Source organism: Orbicella faveolata, unplaced genomic scaffold (assembly GCF_042242905.1).
Source record: "Orbicella faveolata isolate gen_17 unplaced genomic scaffold, um_ofav_v1 contig_3, whole genome shotgun sequence".
Lineage (NCBI taxonomy): Eukaryota > Metazoa > Cnidaria > Anthozoa > Scleractinia > Merulinidae > Orbicella > Orbicella faveolata.
This window is the reverse complement of record NW_028301558.1, coordinates 2,848,409-2,876,141: the sequence shown is the minus strand read 5'-3', so window position 1 is coordinate 2,876,141 and position 27,733 is coordinate 2,848,409. Positions and strand designations below refer to the sequence as shown.

Below are 27,733 nucleotides of genomic sequence, written 5' to 3'. Positions count from 1 at the left end.
TCTTATTCTCTCTTGCTACTTTCTTCTTGGCCAGCACATCTTGGGTATGAACCAAACTCTCGAAACCTTCACCGTTATATGCTTTCACGATGGATCGTACTTGACGATGACTCACACATTGTGTAACACGTTTCATCGGCTCGTAGTCCATTTCATCGGGATTCATCACGTAATAAATTTTCACATAGGCGAATGAACAACGGAAACCAAGACGACTCGCTCCTCAACATGCTGCTCTCTTGGCCAACACCTCTTGGGTATGAATCAAATTCTCGAAATCCTCGTCGTTATAGGCTTTTACGATGGACCGCACTTGACGATAACTCGAACAGAGACAGATTTGTTTCACCGTCTCGTAATCCTCTTGAAAGGAATACATGCGACGTAGCATGGCTATGTAACGGAGAATAAACCTAGGGAACCACTCGGCTTCACTCCTCAACATGGTGGTAGCGCGAACTGATGGCATCCTACGAATCCTTCGTCTTTTAACACACGGCCGGGGACTCGTTGATCGTCTAGACTGGCTGGATGAAGATCCAATAGCATGTAACCGTAAGGGCGATCGGTGACCTTTCGAAACGTGTCCAACACCTCCGGCCATCGCGTGGGAAACGATTGCAGTAATAGATTTCGTATACCCAATTGATCCCGAGGGTTCTTGAAGGCCACGATGTAATGGGCGTTGCGGGAAATGGTCTTGGCGAATTTTCCGTTGGGGAATAGATCCTGACACAAGTAAATCACCGTGATGTTCCGATGATGAGAATGTTTGGTGAAGAGATCTAACACGCGCTTGTCGTTACCGCCCTCGTCCATCAGGTCGTCCAGGACCAGGACACCCCCTCGTGGGAACCATCGGGGTAGCTGTTCGCTGTCCGGGATGCCTTCGTGAAACTTGACCCCTCCCTTCTTGAGCTCGTCGAAGCCATCTTGCCACGATCCGTAACAGTAATGAATACTCTTCGGGGGTTCTTGGAAAGAGTCGCCGTTCTCCAAGAGAAGTTTGGTGGTAAACACCGTCTTGCCGCAGCCCGACGGACCCGCTATCAACAGACTCGACGGAGTGTGAAATCGAAAGGCTTTGCGTCGTTCCATGTTTCAGACTAACACGCAAAGTGATGTCGGAAGTACTTATCGGTAAGCGTCTGTTTGCATTCTGGCTCGCAGTCGCAGGTAGAAAAGGTCGTGTCGAAGTAAAGTCGGATAGGCTATATCCTTTTCCTGTTCAAGTATGAATCGGACTCGCCGATAACTGTCGCAATCCGCAATGTGTTCCATTACCCTACGATGGGGATGATTCGAGGACAAGTCGAGATACTTGTCTCGACACAGTTTGAGGAATCGAGGGAACCATCGGACTTCACCACGCAAAATCTTTTTTTCAACTGAACACTTTTTTATTCAAACCAGCTTGCTTTAACAAACGACGCACTCCTCTAGAGGAACCTCGCGTGTCCTGGTGACACGGGGTTTTACAAATCTTGCGCCAGATCAACTCGTCCACAACCAAACGTTTTAACATTTGTCCTACTCTATGATCGTTCTCTACAAAGTCGTTTCTCTTAAAACGATTCAAAAAGGCGTTCATGTCACGACCTTCGGCTCGGTCGATCAGGAACATCAAGGCGTAGTCGCCGCAACTTTGACTGAAGAGTGACTGCAAACTCTGGCCGTTGAAAATCTGGTACTTGAAATGACGGTCCAACCATTCTCGGAGCGGTTCGACGGTTCCGTACACCTCCAACGGGAGACCGTAACTGTCCAGGATCTCACCCTTGTCCTTATCGGCCCACAAAGCGATCCAATGCATGCCAGGTTTATCGGGAGGGTCCGTGTTCACGATGTATGCGGTTGGTCCTTCCCGAGGCAGTGTCTTGGGAAGCCGATCGCAGGGTACCGTTCCGTAAAAGACGCGACAGAGTGTCGGATGCGCTCGGGCCAAATGATCCAATTGTAGATTATTCAGGGCTACTTTCTCCATTGTGTTCACTGGTAAACGTCGTAGACGACGACTCGGTTCTCGTTGATCTCCAACAAGTTCTCGAATTCGCCGTACAACAAGATGGTCAGGTTTGCTCCTGGATTAGCTCCAAAATCGATCACCAGACGCAGCTCACCTTCCTGCTTGGGGTTCAACACTGGACTGTCCAAACATCCATTGGCCGTGTTATCAAATACAAACACGTTGCATCTCTTGCCGTGCCCCCAGTCCTCTTTTCTGACCATGTTCCCTTTTCCCCGAAACAAAGCTCCTGAGGCTTGGAGGAATCTGTAGTAGCCTCTCTGATCTTTACTGTCCCCATCGTGTTGGAGCTCCAATATCTCGTAGGGGTACTCTTCACCTCGCACCAATTGTTTGATGGAAGAGATATTGAATCTTCCAAAAGTGAACGATTGACCGTCACAGTTCCATTGAAGGCTGTTTGTTTCATCAACACCACCACCAACCGATTAGGCAGCTTGTTGTGGAAAGGATTGCTGCACTCAAAGTGGAGATTGTCAGTGGCGTGAGAATAGGTGCGAATTTCACCTCTCACCGTGGGGTAAGTGACCACTTTTCCACCTTGCATGTCGGACATGATTTCTCGGTACATCGAGGGAGTCACTCTCACTTGGGACAGGAACAATCTCACTTTCACGTCGGCTTCAGTCAGTCTGAGAGTATCGGCACCGGCCCATTGGATGGTCCTCATCTGTGGGGCATTGAAGTACATATCGATTCCGATCTGTACGCCAGGTACCAGTAACTTGCTGAGATGAAACACTTCCAGGTAAGGTTTGAACCTTAAAGTCACTGCTTTTCCACCTAGAAACTGGACTCGACCCAGGGCCATATTCTTGACATCTTGAGGCAGAGCTTTGTAATCGTCGTTGGTCGTATCCAACATATTGACTGTCATTACATCTGCTTCTCCACGACTGGGTACACCGAGACAGTTGTACCAACCGTTGGGTGTCAGAATCGTTTCACCGTCGTCTCTGTCGTGGTTCAACAGCGTCTCGATGTAGGCTTTGTAGTGGTAAGTATCGGTCTGGGGGCTGATGAGAGTGCCATTCAATCTCACATTGATCTGTTTGAAGAGGCTGTGTGCCACACTGTTGGCGAGTCCGACGGTATCCACTTGCGCCAGATTGTTGGCGTCACCTTTCTTAACGGTCCATTCCACTTCGAAGAAACTTTCGTTCAAGTCGATAAAGTCTTCTTGCCGATCGACTTGGAAGGTCACGGGGTGGATCCCCGTATTGAACGGGTTGATTCTCACCACACGTCGAGACGACATGATGAGATCTGTGGGAGGGACATTGAACATGTCCAGGCGGAGGTTTTCGTACCCCCGCCGACCGGGCATGAGCCACTATGTCCGTCATCGTCTACGGCGTCGTTTCCTTCTCAGTGCAGACTGTACCCAACGATAGTCAGGAAGTTGTGATCGGGTGGGGAATATCGTACCACCTTTATACGTGCGTCGTCCAGGGATCCGCCTCACGCGGCGCGAGTAGATGGGAATCATAGTCCAAACAGGTCTCTCCTCACTTTTTTGGCCAACGCTCGTTTGATCTCTTGCGTCGCTTTACGTTTGACGGCTCGTGTCGCTCCTCGCTTGACCCCGGCCAGTCCACCTTTCCAATTGGGCTTTCCTCCTTTGCCACCCGCATTTAAACCTTTCAGACCCTCCATGGTCGTCTCGGTCAGAACGTCTCTGAGAATAGTGGGACCTTGGGTCTTGATGTTTGTCCAGGTCTGCCCGAATCCGTCTCCAGACTGCTTAGGTTTGTTGGGTTGAAATCGTACTAGGGCTCCTCCGATCATTTCTTAAAGTGTAAGGTCACGATCGTATTGCCAGGTCCAAATTTCACCAGTTCACCAGTTGTCTCTGCCACTTGCACTTCTATAATGTCTAGGACTTCTTTGCGTACTTGAATATATTGAATGTGAAGAGGTTCGAAGTACTGAACACCAGCTCCTCTTCGAATCAAGTTGACTTCTCTCAGTAAATCCGTGACTTGATTCCCCACCACACTACTTCCTCCCACGTCGGAGTAGACGAACAAGGAACGCGAACTACTCCCCACCACTGCTTCAAAAGCCTTGTTCAGGTTCAGAAAACGCCAATTGCAATAGATGCTGAGTTTTAAATATCCATACTCGCTGACTGTCCAAAAAACAGGATTTCCGTCCTTGTCATGTAAGTCATCGACGACACCCTTGTTGGGAATTTTATCGTCAAAAAATTCCGTCTGTATGTTAGGTCCCAGTTCGTATACCTTGGTCGTTTCATTTTGTTTGAGCCAGTCCATTTTCACAGCTAAGTTAAAGTTGAAATGTAAAGCCGGAATGTCGGAGAAAGAAATTTGTATAATGTCTTTGTTGTCAGTGACCAGTTCTTCACCTTCCCACTTGAACTTGACGTAGGTTCTTTTACCACCGGTGACGTATTCCGCTCCAAATTTGGGACCGGAATTTTTGTACATGCGTTGTCGCTCGAAATAGGCGATCATGGATTTCATGAATCCAACACCGGTCGCGTTGTGGAACACATCTTTGAGGTCATCAGTGTCAAAGTAAGCTTCTCCAAACGTATAATCGTCTGAAGTCTGATGTTCAATACGTCCCCATGCGTAATAGGCCAAGGTGACTTTCTTATCCGTCTTTTCATTCGTAAAGGAAGGAATCGAGACTTGGGCGTCGGGTAGAGAGATGCTACTCATTCCCACTTTCCATCCTTGTCCCTCCTGATCTTGAAATGGTTCGCCGTGTTCTCCGGAAATTCGCTCTTGTTGCTGTGACCGGGTAAGCTCACATAAAAATCACTCATCTTTTCTTACGAAATGTAACGTGATGGTGGTCACACCCGAAGCAAAGTTCACCAGTTTTCCGTCGTTCTCCGACACTTGTGTCTCTACAATGTCCACTGTGGTGGTGCGCACCGGTAGATATAGGACGTGTCTGGGTTGAACGTTGACCACATCCGGATCGTAATGAACCTGTCTCAACAGATCCGTGACTTGATTTCCCGTCACCATACTCTGTCCCACATTCGAATACACGAACAAAGAACGACGATTGTGACAAAACGCTTCTTCGTAACTACGATCCAGGTCCATGAAAACCCAATTGATGAAAGCACTCAGATGCTATGCGTCTGGGCCGATCTTGTACAAAATCTCGTCCCCATCATTCACAGGTCTCATCAGGTCGAAGGCAGTGGGTACGACTTCCACGGGAAATTCTTTTCTCAAATTGGGTCCCAAGACGTAACCAGGTCGTCCGTTTTGCAACTTTCCCATGTTGATCCATTTCATCTTCTTAGCCAACTCGATGCCGATAGACATCTCGGGATACCTAGCCTTACCATTGATCTGGATGGTGGTGCACGTTCTCGAGTTGTCGATGACGCATTGTCTGTTTTCGGCACGATGCATGATCGTGTACAGCATTTCGGTGGGATCGTCGGATTTGCTCTTTTTCTTGAACATTTGCAAGTCGTACACCGTTTCATCCCTCAAAGACCACATGTATCGATCTCGTATCATGTTCATGAACTCGGTACCAGTCCTCGGCGTGAATTTCAAATCCCTTTCTTTGATCTCGACCATTTCTTCTGAGTGGAGGTTGATTTTTGTGTCTATCAACTCGATCCAACCCATTCGAAACAGAAGAGAATCTTTCAAATCCAGTTTTCGGAGAGCAGACGGAAAAGAGATGTCGCTTATACCCACTTTCCATCCCGATTCTCTCAACTGTAACGGGTACAGTAAACGATTCTTGAAACTGTTGGCCTTGTTATCGGGGAACTCCGACGTGCTGGCATTGCTCATCAGTTGTACGTAAAAGTCTCTAACACTCTCATTCATCGTTAAAGTGTAACGTCACAGACGTCACCCCAGGGGCAAAGTCCACCAGTTTTCCATCGTTCTCGGCCAATTGCGTTTCCACTATATCCAGAAGATTGCTGCGCACAGGTTTATATTGAATCTGAGAAGGATCGAACGTCATCTTGGTAGGGTCGTGAGGCACTTCTCTCAATAGGTTCGTCACTCGATTCCCCGTGATCGTGCTACGTCCTACATTCGAATACAGGTACATGGGACTACGAGGAGGAATGTCTGGAGTGACGCTACCGCCCTGGTAGACCTTGGCGTATTCCTCGTCCAGATAACTGAAGCGCCAGTTGCAATAGGAACTGAGTTGTAACACCCTGTCGTTCGTCAAATTCCAAAAATTATTGGTGCGAGAGGTGTCATCGTTGGTCCAATCTTTCTTGAAACCCCCGGGCACCAGGTCGTTTTGGAACATTTTCACCATATTAGTAGTCATGTGAACAGAGTGATACGATTCCTCGTTAATCCAGCCCATCGTCTTGACCAGTTTAGGACCAAAAAACACTTAGGGACGCCGTCTGTCTCCGGATTTATCGAGGAACGTGTCGGTGTTATCCAGAATCAAATCATTCCCATCCCATTTGAACACGGGGTAGTATTTGTTTCCGTCCAGAGCTCGTAGACTTTCACCTTCGTGATCCATGTACCGGGTCAAGCGATCATGCAAACGATTGACGATGTATTGCATGAGAGATTTACCACTCGTCACTTTGTATCTGTCTTGGTGGAGTTCCTTCCCGGTGACCTCAAATGACACACGGTAACGCGACGGGACCCACAAACCATCGGATGTCCTGATAAACGTCTCAATGGTCCACTCAAAATGACACAACATATCGTCATCGTCAAAGTTGTGCGTTCGATGAGTGAGTGCTTGATGCGGTCGTGCAGAGGGATCGGGTAAGAAATGCTAGCCAACCCACTTTCCACTCCTTGTCGTCGAACGAGAGGGGATAAGGTAGACGATTCTTGAAACTGTTGGCTTGGTTGTCGGGGAACTCCCCCGTGCTGGCATTGCTCATGAACTGCACGTAAAACTCTTTCATTTTGTCTTTTTCAACACGTCCTTTTTCTCCAACCAACTGTCGTACTTGACTGGTCAACCTTTCCAACGTACCAAGACTTTATCCCCTTTCCGTTTGACGATCTTGTCGATACGGAACAGATCGTCGTCTTCCACGGTCACTTTCTGCAAATCTTCCGCGTAAAACGTTCCCTCTACCGCCGTACCATCCCATTCTTCCACCTTGTAGGTGGGAACCTTGCCCGAACGCACCCCTCGCACCACAAACACCTCCTCGGTCCACCCGGGTAGATACCCTTTCTTGAACTGCCTGAACTTCTTGTTCAGTCACACGCGATCCCCGACTTTGAGTTGAGGTTTCTAGAATTTGCCCTTTTTACCGTTAAGAGTCTCCCACACGTCTTGGCTGTTGGCCGAGGTCACTTGATCGGGAGCCATCTTGATACTACGATGATACGATCGGTTGTACCCTTTGACCAGATCTTGCAACACGGGAACAAAGTTCAACGTATTCTGCACGGTAAAGTACCGGTACAAACGTTGTTTCAAGGTCCGATTGAACCGTTCCACCACACTGGCTTTCGTATCCCCACTGGTCGAAAAATGATGAATACCCTTCTGTTTCATCAAAACTTGAAACGTCTTGTTGTAGAATTCCTTCCCGTCGTCCGTCTGAAGATTGATGGGTTTTCTCCCGCCTTTCAAGATCTTGGCCATCGCCTCCGTCACCGCTTTTCCCGTCTTGTTTTTCACAGGTTGGACCCAGGCGTGCTTGGAAAACACATCCACCACCGTCAGGAGATAACGATACCCTCGATTGTACTTGGCGATATTGACCACATCGATCAAATCGGCCGTCCATTGCTCGTCGATTCCGAACACCATCACGGGTGCCGTGGGAAACCGATGACGCCTGGGTTTGTGCAACGTGTACCCCAAATCGCGTTGCAAGACCTCGCGAGCTCATCGGACGGAAATCTTATTGGCCTTAGCAAATCGCGTCAGTCCACCCAGACTACCGGGTTTCAAAGGATCCCGATACCGCGCCAATAACGTCCCGGTCGAAAGCTTTTTTTTCTTCTTAGAATTCTTCTTCATAATCGCCAAAGTTTGTAAACGCACTCTCTCCACAACTCACAACGTTGCTCCAGGACGTCGAGATACTTCTTAAATGAATCGGGTTGCTGTTTCAACCACAAGATATAAACGACAAAACACATCACGTTGACCTCGACATTGGTCTCGTCCAACACCTCCAGGGGTGAATCGCTGAAATGATCGGGAATGGGACTACCATCGCCGTATCTCGCATAAACTCTCTCGCACTTGGAACACAGCGTGTACCAACTCCACCGATCGGCCATGTTCACACACACTGTCGACAACAACCAACTCAATGCATGAGACATGATTAATGACTCAACACATTTTTATTTCAACTTCTTATATAGGTACAAACATCGTGTCTGATTGGCGAAAGACCTACTGAGTATACACTTCGTAATCGGACGTGTCGTCCGTTATTTCCATGTTCTTAACATCTTTCAAATACTCTTCATCATATTCGTCCTCGAAGGACTCCCAGGAAAAATGTTTACAATTTCTCCAACAACATTCCCCTTTACCGGGTCTCCATTTCAGGGCTTCCTCTTCGTCTCCGTTCACATAAAATGCTCGACGCATCTCTGGCATAAAAGAAAAACCGCTCCTTCCACATATCACGTTGACGCATGACATCATTCATCAACTCTTCCAGCTTAAGACAGATCTCCTTATAATCGCTCGTGTGAAGGTCAGCAAAGACTTCACTCTGGGACTCTCGTCTGCCTCCATCACCCGTCGTGCCAGGGCCCTGCCGAACCGCAAGGGTTCACATAGATCACGGACGGCTTCACGCATCATGTACGTGATGTTTTGGGTGGCAATCAAACAGGTACGATCCGCATCCATGACGGGTTCCCGACTACGAACAAAGCGAAAATCGTTCAGCCGTGGTCTATACAGCACACGACACCACTCACCACAAAACAGATACACTTGTTCATTCTTCTTCATCAACTCCAGAATCGTACCACCCCAGTCCGGGCGACGCCTCATCAACGTATCGAAATGCCATGTACCCTCGGGTAATCTCCCTAACGGTTCAAAGAGATTGTCAAAAATGTACACTGTCACGTCTGACATAGTCTCGAGAGCGTTCAAGGGTTTCACCTTCTCTTCCACAATCTGCATCACTAGTTCCCGAATCTGGTTAGAGTTGCTGTAGTAAGTCATTTTGACCAAAACACTATGTAATCGTTAAACGTCTTTCCTCCTCGATCCAAGCGCTCAGAACATAGGTTCAATTCTTTTCTCAGATCTTCAATAATCTCTTTCACGTCTGTCTCATTCAAAACTCTGGGTTGACGAGTCATCACTGCACAAGTGAAGAATGCAGCGTACGCGCGCGCGCCTTTTATAGCCGAGCCGCAATCTCCACTTTTACTGACCACGAGTTATTTTTTCACAACCAATCAGGAGCCAGAGTATTACATGTCTCTGATTGGTCCTCGAACGACGCAATATAATTGATCCACGCAATTTCAAATCACACACATTATTTCATGTAAACACTCGTAGGTGTCATGACTTCCCTCGGTGAACCCAAATAGGTACCCCATATCGACCCGACTGATCCGTCCGGTAAATTCGGACCAGACAGTCACATCGACTACGGAGCTTATTCCGCCGCCAAGTATCCCGACAAGAAAAAAGCCACCAAAGACAAAGCCGCTCGCAAGAAACTGAAACTGGATATCCCCAAGAGAGAAATAGGTAAACTACAATATACGTTAGACCGATGGCTCTTCAAAACACGTTCTCGTGTACTCCTCAAAGAGATCACGCCCGACTCCGTGCGTTGGACCTCAGTACCTCTCAAAGGCTTCTCCGAACCATGGAGTGCCTTCTCAAAGAAACGACAAAAGTGAAATGAAACGTAACCATTACTGGCGAAGACAAAGACCGACTCCCAAAATTGCGCGAAAAACTACGCACATCCTGGAAAGACTGCTACGAGAAAACACTCGACTGGGATACTAACTCTTTTTTCATTTTGCTCATAGACTCACATCCACCCACCATTCAAGGCGGACTCATGTCATTAGTAGGACTCGACAAGTTCAAGAAAGACAACCTCGTAGAAGTGCCACCAGAAGTGGACGGCAAAGGGGAATTCACCGAAGTGCAAGTGTTGGAGGAGTTTAACCCCGATCAGTTCTTGGACCAACTGAAAAAACAAGATCACACCTGCCCGCGTTGTTGGGCATCCATGCAATTCGGGAGTGTGCAAACCCCCGACGGTAGTACCTGGGAGTATTACCGGTGTCCCTCTTCCAGATTCTTCACCAAGTGTTATGTGACCTGCGGAACCAGTGAAGTGAGCGCCTACTTGCAACGCGTTGCCGAACAGACCCACCCCTGCTACAAGAAAATAGACCCAGCCCGTTTCCGTTGTCTGTGCAACAAGTCCCTGGTATTGGCCACGTCGTACTCGGTCAATAACCCAGGCCGACTCTATCTCAAGTGCCCCAAGCGCACCTGCAAGTTTTTTCAATGGATCGACGAACCACCCCGAGGAATCGCCGAAGCCCACCTGATCCACGGACAATGATCCGACGTTTCTCAAATGTAAAGACATTTGTTACTTTATAATAAACAAAATTTATTCACATTAGATCCGACGTTTCTCAAATGTAAAAAACATTTGTTACTTTATAATTAAAAAACATTTATTCACATTTAAATTGTGTCAATTGAGACCTTTTTAGCGCACGCGCACAACCCTGATCTTTTACGCGCTACGCACCCCTGAAAAACACTGACCTTAGCGCGCGCGAGCCGCTGACGCCTACGGCACCCCTCAAAACTTTTAATCACCACTCACCACTATCGCTGATCACAACGGTCCTTATTTGGACATCACCTGAGCTGTGACGTCATCAATTTTTTCAAACCACGCCCACTTTTTAATTCGTCAGCAAATGCCGCAATCTGATTGGTCGAGAGACTGCCACGTCATTTTTTGCTGGCTCCTGATTGGTTAGGGCCCCCCAAGAGCGTCCTATACTACTGACAATAACCAGGGAGCAAATAAAACTGGAATATATTAACATTATATTAGGAATATTAGATCAGAGATCTAACCTGCTCAACTACTTTATCATTTTAGGTAAAATTTATTCAAGTTATGGAATTGCCGCAAAAATAAAAAAATCCCTCTCTTTTTGCCTTTCGAAGATGTAGTCAATAGAAAATATGAAATTGAAAAGCTTATAGCCTCTCAAAGCATCAACAATCCAATTTTTTTGTAAAGGAGTAAGCGCTGCTTGTTTGTTTGTTTTCTTTTCTTACTATCATATGGAATTATGTGAATTATATAAATTTATATGTATTTTTGTGATGATTTAAATACCTGTATTGTAATTTTATATAAAGTATCTTGTTAACACAAAAAGTAATTGTGTAATTAGAGTACAAGGAAGAGTAAGATTTGTATTATTAGTTGTGTAGGCAGAGTATCTGTAGTATTTATAGTGTTTGTAATCGTCGTGTAAGTAGTATTCGTAGTGCAAGTAACAGTCGTATTGTAAGTAATATCAGTAGTGGCGTAAGTGATATTAATCTTTAAAGTACTGTAACTATTGTAGGTAATGTTAGTATTGTAAGAAGTGTTAATAGTGTAAGTAATGTTATTATTGTATGTAATAGTAAAGAAAAACAAAAAGCTCAAAAAAAAAGTCAAGGATTAAGAAATGGTCGACTTGTGACAAGTCCAAAGGAAGACGCACGGATACAAAATAGAAGATGATACGACTACCTCCGTTGACTTCATGTTCAATATTTTTATTTTTCTCGCTCCACTTTTCTAAACCGGCTCGACTTCGTTTAGAAAGTGAAATTAGATTTTCTGCATGAAATTAAGCTGAATACTTCTTAGCCTTCATCAGGGTTTTGTCCTTTTGTACTTCAGTGAAACTTGACCGATTTTGAGGAACAGAATTGTAGCCCTTCCTCCATTTGATTTGCACAAGGCGGGTAATTTTCATGAATACTATTACTTCGTTTCTCGGGTACACGTTTCTGGCTTGTCATAATCTTTAAGAAATAGGTCTGCCTTAAAATAGATTGAGCGAGGAATATTTCGGGAGAACATATTCCCCCGTTGTACTACGAGTTTTGCGGTACCTTTTTATAGGAATTTCCTTCGTTTTCACTAAAATATTCTCACGTCATAATCTTGCACCATAAACTTGACGGTACCTTATTTCGAATGTAACAGTATTGAAAGAAAACCGGATGTTATCCTACAATATAATTTGAGAGCTTTCAGTCATATTATTTTTGAGATAATTTCCTGACTGCCCATAACATTAACTGATTTTCGGTACACATGATCTTCGAATTCGACCACTAGGAAATTTAGATCATTTATTTTTGGAATCGCTGAGCAACAAACATGTATACAGAAAATACCCTAAACAGGTTTGAATCAGGCTTTCCGTGGAAAATCTGAGAACATTTCTGCCTCTTGGGCATTTCTGGGCTGCCGGGCATAGTCGCTTCGCTTACTGAATAGCAGTGAAAACTGAGATTAGCAAAAACGTTTCAGCTATACATGCACCGTAGCTTTACAAGAGTAAGAAATATATCAAAGCGTCTAAGTTTTAAACTGGCGGTTGCGCCCCAGCCCAGAAGACACATTGTTTCAACGTTATTTTTTCTTTTAATCCAAATTCTTCACGTCAGTCGATTTCCCGAATCGCCGACTATTAAAATGTTTTGTATCTTTCTGACACGATGTTTACAGTAAATATACTTTCACACTTTAGCATTATGGCACATTCGTGCAAAACTTGACGCGTTTTGTGGAACATAAACGGTCACCTACATGGATATGATTACACTATTGTAAGCCACTGGATATCCCGTGGAGATGTAGAACTTTTAGTCCTACATCTCCAGGTCTGTTGTTTTGGTTGCTAAGAACGTCTGGCTCCCTATGGAACACCCAAGAGCTCTCGGCATGATGCCCATTTAAGATCAGCTGGATCGATGCAAGCAAAACTTAAGTGATGGTATTTCTATTTGACTTTCTCACACTCGTCAATGTTAAATCAAGCAAACTATGACCCTGAGGTTGTTTGGATATCTGATTTTAATTAGCATCAAGAGAGGATGATCTATAAACTAAAAGTAAAGAGAAATCGGAGAAATGAAATATCGTAAAAATCTATGCCAATGCTCGTTTTAGCATAGATTTTTGCGATCTTATTTCTCCGTTTTCTCCTTAGTCTTAGTGTCGATTGCAAAGATTTATCAAGCACTCAAGACAGTGTTTGACCGCATCTCCAAACAACTCGAGGTACGTCAAAAAGACTCCGCTACGCGACATATTTTGAACTTTTGGTGTTTGGAAATGTGGTAAAACACAGTCCTTCGTGTTTGATACAGTACACCTCACCACACCACATCGGCACACCGCACCAAACCACGATAACCAACAGTTGTTTATTCTATCTACAATGAACATGAAAAAGGCCCCACCCTCGCCATCCAGTTGGCATTTTTTAATCTATTCTAAAATTAACGCGGAATATAACCTACATCAAAAATCAATCACACATAGCGTGAAAACGACGAGTGTAATAGGCGTGAATGAAAACCAAAACGTACAGTAATTAAAACCAAACGCTAGCAATAAAATGACTGATTGTTACTGTCCACTACTTCAAGCTTGGTCTTCTAGGTGCAATGCGACACATTCGTATTAATTTTAATTTATTTGTGTATGACTTGTGACTAAGATCGAACGAAGCGTTTAAGTGGCAACTTCATTACATCCGGTCGTGATTGGTGTATATATATAATATTGGAGCATTTTTCCTAAGGTTTTTGTTCACAAGTATTTAATGTACACTCTTAACCGCTCACGTAGAAATGTACTGCTGAAATAAAGTTACATTACTGTCGTAACCCTAGCTCAACATTCAGAGTCAAACCCTAAGTTTATCAATCAGTTGTCAGCTACTTCAACTTCTTTACTTTAATCCTTGTTTGACCATGCAAATAAAAACTACCGCATAATACTTTCAAGCTGAAGTAATTTGTTATCTTATGTTAAAGGTACGGGTTTGATAACTACAAGCAAAGTTTAACATATGAAAATGGCAACCCCTTCTCTATTTAGCTATAGGAAGAAGACCAGACTGTCAACAAGTATTTGAGAATAAAGGTCCAGTTTAATCCAACTGTTACTATTGACTTCACAAAGATACACTTCTCAGTGTCCCAAATATGTCTTTGTTATACCATATATGGACTGTCAAAGGCAGCCCTTCCAGCAAACACTCCACCATCCGGATGCTCAGTTGTTTTGGTCCTCACTAGGTAACCTCCCTCTTTGTTGACCAGCACTTCATCTCCGCGACTGAAACAAAATTAAACTTAAACAATTTACTAACTTTAATGCTTGCACATGATGTTATCATAATATAGAAGGATATTCCATATATTAAACAAAATGGCACGATGTTGGATTAACCAAAGTTGAAGACTTTCTTCAAAGTAACAGGTTCCCAACTTTTAACGAATTCTGCAGCAAGTTCAAAATTAAAACAAATTTCTTGAACTACTACGTTCAATGCCACGCAGTCCCTCAAAAGTGGATCAATATTCTCAAAGCAAATGTTACTGAACCTTTGGAAAAACGTTCTGTGAAGGATGAGATATCTTTAAATAAACTTTCTTGCAAATCGGCAACTAAATTCTTTGTTAAGAGTAAATGCGTTACGCCTACAGCTGACCAAAGGATGAAAGAAGCCAGTCTAAAATAAGATACAATACAACTCATTTATAGTCTTCCGTTTAATGTTACCAAAGACACCAGACTCGCCAATTTCCAATACAAGATAATTCATCACATTCTACTGACCCACAAATTCGACACTTTTTAGAGATTCAATCAAGGAACCTGATAAATGTCACCTCTGAGGCGAAAGACAAACGTCAACCCAGCTCCAAAAACGGAGATACGATCACTCTCGATGAATAATTAATAATTAGTCGGGTGACTAATAACTTGGCTCGTCGTCTTGGCTTAAACCTCCGCATGATTATAGCCAAATATTATTTATATACTGCTTCAAGAAAAGAAGACGAGTTTTATTTGGATGCCGTCTTGTCGATTCTAACAAATAAAATTAAAATTGAGAAACATAAACAAACTATGTAAAAAAGCCACCTATAGTCCAGTTTCGAGTTTGCCATGACCGCTGAATAAAGGCACTGAGGATGCATTTGCACAGGGTTAGCCTCGACCTAAAATAAAATATTCACAAATACCGGCGGGAAGGTGCCACAAATTTGAAAATTAAACAATACACAGAGCTGTAAACAGGTCATCTTCTCGCTGGAATTAGTAAATATATTACTTTAGATCGAGGCTAACCCTGTGAAATGCGTTCTCAGTGCTTTTAATCAGCGGTCATGGCGAATTCGAAACTGGACTATTGTAGCTACCGTCCTACATGAAAGTTATGTAAGATATTAATAAATTGTAAATAATGTTAGTATTGTAAGTTTTGTTAGTATTGTTAAATTGCAAGTTATGTTAGCAGTGGAAGAAGAGTATGTAATTATATTAGAGCAATAAAAAATACAAAAAAAAACTTTAAAAAAATTAAGTTTAAAAGCTTATTACCTGATAAAAATACCCATAATGCCAAGCTCAGGAATGACGTCAACTGGACGTATACTTGTCGACTCCTGACGAACGATAAAGTTCTTGGTAATTTGAGGTGAGATACGATCCATGCATATATACTGAGTCCTGTTTTCAGAGTTGTTAAGTAACGTGCGACGGATGTCTTCACCGTAGATGTTATTGCCTGCGTAGTCAAATAATTAGAGAAAGAAGAAGAAGAAATGTCAAGGTAACCATTTCAATGTTGTGACATGTGACGCAACTGTTTCTTCCCCTTACATCTTTACGCGTCCAAAGTATAATGCTTTGCTGTGATATAATGTAGTTTATGTTTGCCTGGTAAAAGTACATAAATTTTGATAGGACGAGATTATTTTTGTCGTGTTTTTATCTAATCACAAGCCGCCTGCTCTTTTGCTTCAAAACTATTGGCAACTTTCTAACTTTGGTTTGTCTTTTTTTATCAATACAATATCTTACATAATCAAATTACGATAGCGCACTGGACAGCGTACTGTTTCGTTGATCAATTAGGCGTTGCCTCTTAATTGACAGATTTATTTGATGACAATAATCGTGATTGACATAAATTATATACATTGATTTAAAAGCGTTAGGTTATTGTGTTTCAAACCAGTTTTTCAGTAGAATCGAAGTGAGAAAGACGTTATTTTAGTCTGTCTGTTAAAACCGCTTACCTGGAGAATCTGTCTGTTAAACCCGCTCACCTGGAGAAACTGTTAAAGACTCAGTGCTAACCCGTAAAGTGCGGCTGTTGTAACTACCCGCCACAGAAGTAAGTTGAAATTCAAGTTTTCTGAATAAAGCTTCGAGATAAAATTTATTTGTGTTTGTTCTGATTGCGAATTACAAATGTATTTCTTTTAGATCGAAAAATTATTAAACCTTGGCTTGATATTATGCGGTTTGTGGTGGTCTTTTGAGCTAGCCAGTTCCATGTGCAACATTGACCTGTAGTAAATTAGCTCCCCACGGCGTTTACAAATGTTCGGTCCACTTTCATATTTCTGTGTGTACAGTTCTGATTGGATGCTTAACGAAACTCGGATATCCCATGCAATCTCAGCGCTTTACCTTGCAAATCATAATCTTTGCCAAATGATAGCTTGCAAATGATAATTTGTGATTTTATCTGATGAATTGTGATATTAGCGTTGTTTAGTTGTTAGGTTTTCATTAGTTATTACGTGGAATACCTGTAAACTAGCTCTCAAGCTAATTTACATCCACGTTAAATAAAGCATTCATTCATTCATTCATTCATTCATTCATATATAATCTTTCGTAAACTTTCATCTATTTCTAAGTGATATATGGGACGTAAATCTACTTATTTTAACCTGGTTCTTTAATGGTTTATACACAACACGATCATCTGGTGTTACCCATTTCTATCATCGCCGGTTTTCATACCTCCTCCTTCCCTCTGAGGCTTAAGAACACATTTATCTACCATCTGAAGACAACACTCCATATTATGATCGCCTTTGGGTCCCTATAATTACAGCAAAAATTTCACACTATGCAAACGAATTCAGGTCTTACTTGACAGAGTTATCTTCCAACAGTACTAGTTATTAACCTGGAAGAAATGCAATAAGTACACTCAAAGCTGCCACTACAGCATCATGCCATCAGAAAATAAATGTTACTACCTAGCTAACTAGCGTTGCTGAGAACGTTTCTACTGAATCAGTTTGATGTACGCACCATTCACGTGTTTTAGCAATTGTTCGCTACAAAAATGTGAGCGATTTTATGAAAATAAATTAAAAAGAGACACAAATCAACAGATCTTCTTACGTCTACCAAAGTGTGCGAAAAGTGTAGAAAATATTCTCTGAAAGCCGCATCTTTGATCGACAGTTTGTAAGCGATTAATGTTCGCTTCTCAGGAGCAAAATTTGCTTATGCAACAAACTTTGTGTCGGTGTGTGAACGAAAAGGGGGGAAGGTTCTCTGCCAGTAGGATATGTTACCACGTTTGCCAGGGCCCTCAGACCCCAGACGAACTGGAATGCCCAGGAAAAAAACTGTTTTGATAAAAAGTCATTAACTGAGCGGACATATACATTACCGGGTCTAGAGTATACAATCCAGTGAAGGTTTTTCTCACTCTGCCTACTGACTCATTGTCGGGTAGGAACCTAGAAAATAAAATGTTATGATCTGCTTAAAGAGCATGGTACAAGAACAACCTGAATGCGATCACAGTAAGAATCTTTACTACCAGGCCACTATGTGTTGATTGTTTGCCACACTTCTTATATCAGATGTAAGAGTGTTCATTCTACCGAACTCTAAGGATCATTGCAGATTAGTTATTATCGCCTCGTAAAATTGCTGACGGCTACTAAGGGTGTTGCCAATATAAGTAAAAGGACCCCAATGGTGACAAACTAACCATTTTGAACAACTCCTAACTTATCCCCAACTTGGAGACCATTGCATCTCGTCCCATACAGAAGACCGAGTGGTAGGTCATTTGATTTGAATGCAAGGGATAGATCTAATACTTGCCAATTGTGTTCCCCGTATAATATAAGAGACGCGCTTCGCAGTTGTTATCTAGGCAATATCTCGGGGCTTCGGTGTGTATTTAAGGAGACCCGATTACTAAGCTAACGTTTACGGGACGGTTGGGGAAGGATTATGTAAATGTAGTGTTAGTATAGAGGTTCGTAGTTATACCTTTCTAGGACCCCAGGGTCGCTTAGCACTTGCTGTATCTTCTTGGTTCCCATCAAATGATGCGCCACTGTAGGGCATTTGATACAACGAGACAACTCTAATGTTAAACGAGCTGACCATTCCTGAAACACCAAGCACTTGTTGAACTATTACCACTCACAATTAGACTGCAAAATACATCACAAAAACTGATAGGTTAACTTAGCTACAACCACTCCTTTATTTGTTACTACTTGCGATCTCCATTGTAGCAATATATAAACCTTTAATGATCAATTAATTCTCAAAATTTGAGGATACTTTTACACGTCTACCTGGCCATGTAGAAAGAGGTAAGGATTTGTATGCTTTAAAAACACACATAGCAAATTGACGTATGAAGATAACTGAATTAGAGAGACTTCTCGTCCTCTAAACTCAGTTCCAGTGTTCTTGTTATATTTCTTTTCTTAGAACTTAACTGGTACCAACTGTTTATATTATGCATAATCAACTTACCTGATCTGTGGGGTAGTCTTTGGGTGTGTAGCCTGCTCTGAAATAAGCTACACCAACTTCAATTCCGGTCCTGTTCACCAAGAACAGAACAGATAGTTATCACTTCAACAGGCCCTCTCGACAAAATGAATGTTATGTAAAGAATATATCAGTTACTGACAAAGTCCATTCAAGTCTTGTAATCGAGCGGTTTTCAACTGAGTCGCAAAACCAGAGTGATCACTCGGGCCAATCACAAAGCACACATGCAATCTTGTGAACCAATTAAAACTGACGCGAAGCGCGTGAAAATGCGTGCAAGCGACTCACAGTTGGTTTATAACATAACTAAAGCAAAGCGCGCGCTCTGATTGGTTAATTTAGCGTCTACTATGTGCCCATGGGTGTACGCTGCTGACGTGTGTGCTTATGTTTACAAAGCAAATCTTTAGACAGACATTGTTTCCAAAGTAATGGCCGACGTTCTTCTGCCAGAAATGCGAAACCGTCTTCACAGTTGTCTGAAGATAAAACTTTATCGCGTTACTGGTGTGCAGTCGGTTGTCATGAATGAATTTTCGCGAGCTTGTTTTCTCTTGTCATGTAAGACTACACGGACACTTTTTTGTGATGTAGCTCAATAAAAGGACTTCTGTTGTTTTAATGTCTCAATGTTATGTTATAAAACAAATGGTAAACGCCATAGCGTGCACTATTGAGTTATGGATGCACTCGGGAGGTTTGCTAAGCACTCAAGAGGCTAGAGTCGCACGAGGCTATCGCCTCGTGCGACTCTTACGCTTCTTTCGTGCTTAGCAACCTCCAGCGTGCATCCATAACTCAATAGTGCACGCTATGGCGTTTACCATTTGTTAATTAGTTTTACTTCTGGTTGGACGAAAAAGTGGCGCGAATTTTTTAAGCCAATCGTAAAGCGTAGCAATGCAAAATCAATTACTTTTCCACACTCAAGTGAAAACCGCTCTAAAACAGTTGTACGTGTTGCTTGAACAGAAGTGATTGATTCACTGAAAGCTGTTGATTAATAGTAGGCAGTTACCGCGTGCTGTTGTGTTGTAAATCCACGAATCTGATTGGCTCAGTCATCGTCGATTATTCGCTGATAGACCACGATTATGAGCGCGTTAGTCTCAAAAGGAAAACAACAAAGAAACTTACACAAAGATGGATTTATCGTTGCTCATTTTGCCGTCTTTAAAAATGTCGTTAAGGCTCCGCCTGATCACCTTTACAGCATTGTTCCTGCATAAAGAGAAAAACGTACAAAAGCAATAGAAAAAAGAAACTCAGAGACAAGAAAAGAATCCGATAATTAGAAGCTTTTGTTCTCAAGTGAGGGCATTGCAGGGACAAGAATTAGGGCAACTAAACCTCTATCAAATTAACGCGCGTTTTGTCAGAATATATTCTGATAAAACCGGGGAGATATTCAGCGTGTCCATATCTGACAATGGTTGGACTTATTATTATATCTAAAAGCAATTGTTAATCCTTTGCATGTGTGTTATTGAATGAACAGAATTAAGTGTTTACCTCTCATGAATACGGTATTCCAGCAGCCTTTGGTCATAAACATTAATCTCGTCAGGCTGAACAACGAACATGATGACAGCACTAAAAACAAAACGTTAACAAGGCTGTTACCTACACAAACTAAACAAACAAACAAACAAACAAACAAAGTGAAACAAGTGAACAATAAGAAACTGCCCTAACCTGTCTGATCCATATAGTTCCCAGGCCCTAATGAGAGCATCAGCTGCTTCATCTAATGCGGGATTTGGAGGCACCTTGAGAAAGCACACACCACAAATCATTAACTTAGACTGAAAAGATACTTAACTAAGTGCAACAGACTAAGAGATTAAGTTTTGGCCTAAACAAATAGTCTTGGGAAATATTCTTAACACGGCGATAATCCAGAAAGGACTGGGAGCCTGAGAATCACGAACCTTCACGGGCATGATGTCGTTCAATTTGCAGCCTTTTCTTCTTCGTTTTGACGTCTTTTATAATTTCCTTGCAGGGAATGTGACCAACATACTCTAGAAATTTTCTACATCACTGTACCTTGTTCTCTCGTCCCATCGAATGTAAAAGATATCTGGAATGTGAAGGAGGAAAAATGTGTCATGAGTAAAGCATCTCTAGCTAAAGATAACCAAGTAAGTTAGTAAAAATGAACTTTAACGTTTAAAACCATATGTAAAGTCTTTCTGGTTAGGACTCTAAAGGGAGAGAGTGCAGTAAAATGTTAACAATCTGTAAAGGGTTAGCGATAAAAGAAAATAACTTTGACTGTTAGACAGTTTACACGTCAATTACCTGTGCATGTCAGGAACAAGACAGGAAAACGAGATTCCACCAATTGATATGGTGTTCATTTCAACCTGCTTGATGCTACTATAACTGCAAAACTGATGTTGTAACCAGCCTGTGGTTTCAATCAAGTAGTCAGACCGGAAAATTCCTAATGAGACTGACTGAAAGAAAAAATAAAACAGAACTCACTTGTTTATTTTGGCAAAAACCTAAGCCCAGTAAACCGCTGGAAACACGCCAAGAGACCTAAATCTTAGAAAGTTCTCGTCGGAAAAAAGCACAAATGTTTGCCAATCGGAAAAGGTGAACCTCTCGGAAACTTCGCCATAAGAAATCAACAGATTTCAAAACATAAAAATTTTCTGCATCGTAAAATCCTTTAACTTAAACCCTACATTATAAAGTAAACTTTAATATAAATGACGTCAAGATAACCGCTGACAGGCAGTTTGCTCAGTGTCAGTAATTTATGTTTTTTCATTTCGCTCCAAAAACTTACGTAAAAAAGAACGCCGAAACCCGTTATTAAAGGAGTGATGGGTGGAAGATCGTTGCCGTCAAGAAGGCGGGCCTGAGGCGCCGGGGATGGGGGGGGGGGGGGGGTGGGGCTGGGAGCTTGATGGTACTAACCTGAGCATTTCCTTGTTCCCAGACCTTCTCATAAATGTCAAAGAGTCTTGATGTAAAGGGATCAGCAGCCACTGTGCTAAATGATGGATATTAAAAGAAAAGAACAAAAGTGAATAAAAGAAACTGATAATAATAATCTTCTTTAGCTCAGAAATGTGATCAACAATGTAAAAAAAACGAGCTTTTAATACTGGTAAATTGTAGTGAAGGTAGATGATTATTACTAAGTTTGTTATACCAGCTACGCCGCCGATTTCAACTTGAATTCTGCTGCAGAAAAACAACGGTTCATGATACAACTTGAATGAAGAACTGCATGGGCAAACATAAATGTAAAATGATTGAATACAATGTAGTTAGTTTACCTTTCGAAGAAAATTGGCCAATTGACGTGAAGAGTAAAAAAAAGTGACGGGGATTGTCGATATACAAATTGCCCCCGCAGAACCAATAAACGAACAAGAAATTTGACGTGGTTTAGTGAGAAATCAGGGTTTTATTAGTACCACTTGTAACTGGGCCTTTTTTCAGTCAAAAATAATAGTAGTGAGTGACAATAATCGATATTCCTCTTTTTCTTTCTTATTACATTTTGACGTCATCTGTGATCTATTAAGCAATTACATTATGATTTCGAGATTTCTATCGCGTGATAGTTGACGAGGCCTCAGCCCAAGTCAACTATCACCTATAGTAATCGAGAGCAAATAATCAAATTGTTTTAGTATAAATCTACGAGTCGTTCAAAACTTAAACTAAATCCTTTTCACAGACACTTCGAAAACGCCAAGAAGTGGCCGTCATTTTGTTTGTAAGGGCACACTGCTACGCTACTCACTATTTATCACAGAATAGATACTGAGTAGCGTAGCCAATCAGAGAACGGCATTCGTGATAGAACGCTAGTAGGTTTATACCAATACTGAACAGGCGCCCGGCAACAATGAACTTATTTATTGAGTAGATCCCCCAAAACCGATCAGCAAACGAAACAATTTACAGCATTATTAAATATAAGTGTTAAGCCGCCGTCCACAGTACGTGATTTCATTGTAAAGTTTAAGAAAACCGAGTCGTTTCTGTCGTATACCACGAGAGCAATAAAAGTTCATCAGTTGAGGAATCAGTTGTTGTGGCGACAACTGTCTTAAAATAAAAACGAGAAACGAACGAGGAAGAGGAAGAAAAGAAGAAGCGTTCCTATAGCAATATTTATATTGCTGGATATGGTCGGAGAATAATACGTATTGATATTTTGATTTGAAGAGCTGATTAAAGCTAAGTAGCCATTTTTATTGAAGAGATAGAACCAATGGAAACAGACTAAGGGCCAAGTAAAACTGACGATGTCTCTTCAAAGTGCCCTATCTTACCGTCTCAACAAACACGCACCATTGATCGAGCCTATAAATAACGTTTTCTGCCTACAAAGATTTTCCTCTGTAACATCTCATGACAGAACGTACAATACCTCAAAAGCGCGTTCTTTGTAAATTCGTAGTCCCGGCTCACTTTGTGTACAAGTAAGTTAAAATCTGTCTGCACCTCTTTTGCATCTGCGAAAAGCTTCAGTGGAATGGGTGATGGATACAGAGTGAAGGGAATGTGTTGTGTTTCTCCTTTAGAGTCTTTATAAACCATTCCGTGTGCCATGCAGTAATCCTTGCCTTCTTTCTCAAGATATTTTACTTCATCTTGTGTAACCTCATTGTCGCTAACATGTGACAGACGGGCCGTCATTTTGTTACTTGATTCATGAATCCCTTGAAATATTATAGGAAATCTGAAATACAAAAACACCATTAAGTTTCAACGCTTTACATACAGTTGAACGACTACCCGGCTTGGCTCCGAAAGGTAAAATGTCTGTGTGAATGCAAAACTTGGTGTACGGTTGACTGTCAATTCCAAGCCCGCTTATTCCCCCGTGAGGACGGCATTTGCCCCATGGTGGGGCTAGCTTATTTGTACAAATTACCTCAGTAGAGCTTGGAGAAGAATACAAATGCCCGACCCACGGGACAAAGTCAAAATCAGTAGGGATTTTCCAATGTCATTTTTTGGAAGCAATGCACGTTAAAGTAACAAAACGTGCAGCGGTTATCATATCAATCAGATGTGCGCGACCTTTAGCGTTAAATGTCTGGACAAAAAAAATTGAGTTTTGGTGGACTCTACGCCTCATTTTTCTCTGCTGAAAGCGATTTATAATCACAATTCAAAGGCGAGATGGGTCTCTATTGATTTTTAATGTACACAGAGATTGATCTTTCTTTGCAAAGAACGTTATCAATCCTCTCCTTTGTGATACCGAGAGAGAGAAGGCCTTTAGCATGGGAAGCGTTAAGGCAGCACAATATAGGCTAAAAGGGACCAAAAAGTTTGTTTAAATATGGTGAAGAAAGATCAATCGTGTGCGATTGCATTCATGAAGAGAAAATACATTTTGAACGTTTTACTCAACATGGTTGCTATGGCAACCAGCCACACCCTTTTGAGGTTTTATTTTGCAGCATTGACGCCTAAAGTTTCTTCTCTTATGCAAAACAATATCTAACTTTCAAACAAGCATATCTTGTAAGTTTCTGTTTCGTCCTGTGCAATAAACTTAAGTTTTGACAGTTAACTCTTGTTCTCAGTGTTTTTTACAGGCTTTATTCGGAAATAACCTTTTTTTGCACTAGAGCCAGTGGAGAAATTATCCGGTGTCACGTGACAGACGTTAAAATGTTATAATTTTCTTAGTTTATTGCATCACGACACTATTGGTCTTTAATTACGCCACGTTTCGGGAATTTCTCTTAAATACTTTAGAAATGCTGTCGTGAAGTCATTTCGTACAAAAGAAGACGTTTGAGAAAAATGCACTTAAAGTTTCTTACACGATAGATTAAGCATTTAACAAGCCAAAAATTGCGGGGGTGCATGCTGGATCTCGGTAGGGGGCCGGGGGGAGTGGAATTGTTGTTCTATTTGTAAAAAGGTTCCGCAGTTGTTCCTTTTCATAAAGGATTGTTTTGTTTTGTATATTTAATCTTGTACCAAGTTTGTGATACTTATGTGTACCAATGTATTTGTTGCGCCTCTTTCCTGACTCTTACATTTTTAATTATTATAATTACGGTCACCCAACTAGTTTAGCTTTTTAGTTATTTTGGGTGTCCCACTACTGTATGTACTGTACTGTTTATTTATATATTTATAATTATAATCTTGTAAATTCTTTTAGTTGTTTACAGTAGTAGAAATAAACTGTTGTTGTTGTTGTTGCTGGAAATGAATAAGCCTGTGATGCTAAATCAGGCAACGCTTTTCCCAAGTAATTATACCAATCGAGCTGTACATCTCTTTACAGCTTTACTACAAAGTATCTTTCATATACATGTATGTTAAAACTAATCTATATTTTTGGTCATGTTCTTACTGTACACAGCCGTTGCTATGGCCGTTGCTACGTAAAAAAACTTATACCACTGTGTACTTTCCTTAAATTTCACACTTATCTAGGGGCAAATTCGGCAAGATCATTTCAAAATATTTTTAACAAGTCTTCAAGGGTCTTAAATTTTTGTTACGCACCACCTTAACAGAGGCGAGAAAAAAGGACTATTTCATTCCAAAAGACTTTATAAAATCCAGCTGACCAACTGTCCCATGTGTCTTGTTTGATCCCATAGTCTTAAAAGATTTCCCAAACATTCTGCACCCGTTAGCAAACCTTCATAAAAATGTTTTCGTCATCACTTATTTTACAATGATTATCTTGTTGAAAAAAGAGGTCTTCACCAGGAACTTTTGATGAAGAGCTCTTGCTTAACGTGTTAAGTGTCTGATAAAATCGTTTGGCTTCATTTAGAATTTCTTCATCAGTATTTAGGCTGGCGTTTACATAAAATAAAATAAAATAAAATAAAATAAATAAATAACTTTATTTAAGTGTCAAATGTATGGCACTGTTGTGCTAATTGGGGACACTGTAAATATACAAACAAACACTGCAAATTAACTGATAACCCAACTGTTAGGAGGCTGACCAGTTGGCTATTTACACAACATGGTCGAGGAGTTGAACTCGGGACTACCGAGAACAAATCCAGACTATAGCTGTAGGGTGGAGAATTTGAATCAAGGACCTTCAGATTTCAAATCCAGCGCCCTACACCACTCAGTCACGCCATCTCCCTCCCTCAGATTACCGTGTTCTGGACCTAATATTAGAACCTTGTTTCGATCCATTCAATTCAATTCAATTCAATTTTAATTTCAACTTTCACAAACATTAATTTTACAGAGGTGTCAGAAAAAAAATAGAATACATATAAATATATACAAATTACGTAAGGAAGATGATAAATAGCACTAATGAAATAATTTACAATTGTGATTAAAAAATAGTGTTAAGGAGAGTAAGAAAAGTAGATAAAGTACTCTAAACTCTAGGCCGTGTCTCTTAAATTAAACTCCAGTTACGTACGGATTTCACACTTCTCTACTTCGGAAAAATTATTTTCGAGTTTTTGCTCCGGCCTTAGGGTTTCGGTCTCCAGAGTCTTTTCGGTTTGTTTTTGTTGTGCATGCTTGGTCGAGTTTGCTTTGATTTGCATTTTAACCACATTATATAGAAGTGTTGTGTCTACTTTGTGGTTCGCTTTGTAATCATTTCCCACTTCGTTTTCGAGTTTCTTTGAAGAGGTTAACACATATTCCGCATGATCTTTAGAAAGTGGCCATTCAACTTCCAGAAAACTGGTCCTCTGGGGCTTCTTTTGGTAGCAGGAGATAAAGTTATTAGAGAGTGACCGGTTTTAAAGCCTGTTAGAATATCCACCTTAAGTGCATCGGTAAATTAGCTTGCACTGCTTAAGTAAAAATATAATCGACATTAAATTGCTGGTATATTTCTTCTTCAAGTAAATCGCTGAATGTTGCGGTGAAGGTCGCGCCAAATGTCTGTCAGATCCATATTTGCTTTGAACTTTTCATTTTCTCCTGCACGGTGATTTAAAATGAGTGGCATGTTTTGTACTAGGTTGAAGTCTCCCTCTATCATTAAGGCCTGGTTTCACACTGGCAACATAACGTATGACATAACGACATAATCACTGATGTCGGTAATGTGAACATCGACATAAAGATATAAGGAAATGTCGTTATGTTCATGCTGTTGTGTTGCTATTTCGTCAGGATGCTCACACTGCAAACATAATTTCATCACGGATCTGAACCCCGAAAGTTATAAAGAAAGATCTCAGTGATCCGGTTCTATATCAGCTCCCTATTCAACTCACCAACACTCCCGCCTTCTTCAGAAAATGCCAATATTCCAAGCGCTTTGTACGATATAACCGCTCGTTACTGCAGTTAAACATTCACTTTTGGCAGCTATATTATCATGATAATTAGTCACCTTTTATATAACAAGTGATGTTATTCTCGCATTTTGATTAGTTCTTAATTATTATTTTGTCAAGAACTTTTTTTCGCATATTTTAGGTTCTTTATTGTAATATATAGGTTTCATGTTGCCGTACGTCTGTTCAGTAAAAATGGTGAGAACATCAGTGACTCAGGCGCCTAACGGCTCGTGTGCCACATTTTTTTTTTTCTTACCACATTTTGACGTCTGTGGAGGAGCGGTGGCTTCACGGTTAGTGCGCTCGCCGGATTGAGTGGTCCAGGTTCGAGCCCTTGGCTGGGGATATTGTGTTGTGTTCTTTTGCAAGACACTTTACTCTTACAGTGCCTTTCTGCACCCAGGTGTATAAATCAGGGTACCGGTAAAATTTAATGCTGGTTGTAACCCTTCGATGGACTAGCATCCCATCCAGGGGGGGGGGGGGGGGGGGGGAGTAGTAAGTGTTCAGTGTTGTGGTAATTCTTTCTTTAATAGCTTTTTCTACTGGTTTGAAATCTGGCCC

The 27,733-nt window shown here is 41.6% G+C and overlaps 2 protein-coding genes and 1 pseudogene across 3 annotated transcripts; all 3 read right to left on the bottom strand.

The window, feature by feature from the left end:
• Positions 1 to 438: 438 nt before the first annotated feature.
• On the bottom strand, positions 439 to 1,098 carry LOC149106069 (uncharacterized). The gene has a single exon (XM_089298857.1). The coding sequence runs from the start codon at positions 1,096 to 1,098 to the stop codon at positions 439 to 441; it is 660 nt and encodes a 219-aa protein (XP_089154983.1).
• Positions 1,099 to 1,905: 807 nt separating this feature from the next.
• LOC149106068 (uncharacterized) lies at positions 1,906 to 2,794 on the bottom strand (annotated as a pseudogene).
• A 10,646-nt stretch (positions 2,795 to 13,440) lies between these two features.
• Positions 13,441 to 27,195, bottom strand: LOC110049454 (glutathione synthetase-like). Of its 2 annotated transcripts, XM_089298229.1 has the most exons (14): positions 27,104 to 27,195; positions 23,287 to 23,598; positions 21,816 to 21,891; positions 21,189 to 21,346; positions 20,934 to 20,967; positions 20,580 to 20,653; positions 20,397 to 20,477; positions 20,022 to 20,105; positions 18,864 to 18,933; positions 18,366 to 18,487; positions 17,752 to 17,821; positions 17,088 to 17,169; positions 15,651 to 15,837; positions 13,441 to 14,378 (listed from the first exon to the last, which is right to left on the bottom strand). In XM_089298229.1, exons 2-14 carry the CDS (start codon positions 23,553 to 23,555, stop codon positions 14,255 to 14,257), a joined length of 1,431 nt encoding a protein of 476 aa, XP_089154355.1. In that variant the 5' UTR covers positions 23,556 to 23,598; positions 27,104 to 27,195; the 3' UTR covers positions 13,441 to 14,254. The 2 variants fall into 2 exon arrangements, with proteins under 2 accessions (XP_089154355.1, XP_089154354.1); XM_089298228.1 differs by lacking the exon at positions 27,104 to 27,195 and having other exon boundaries at positions 23,287 to 23,618.
• Positions 27,196 to 27,733: the final 538 nt, after the last annotated feature.

Bases quoted from the DNA above. Each gene is read 5' to 3' on its own strand.
- LOC149106069 (XM_089298857.1), bottom strand. From the start codon at position 1,098: ATGGAACGACGCAAAGCCTTTCGATTTCACACTCCGTCGAGTCTGTTG.
- LOC110049454 (XM_089298228.1), bottom strand. From the start codon at position 23,618: ATGGTGTTTTTGTATTTCAGATTTCCTATAATATTTCAAGGGATTCAT. The intron at 21,892-23,286 runs GTATTGTACGTT...TCCATCATTTAG, and splicing joins ACAAAGAACGCGCTTTTGAG to CACAGTGGCTGCTGATCCCT. The intron at 20,968-21,188 runs GTAATTGACGTG...TTCACATTCCAG, and splicing joins CTTGTTCCTGACATGCACAG to ATATCTTTTACATTCGATGG.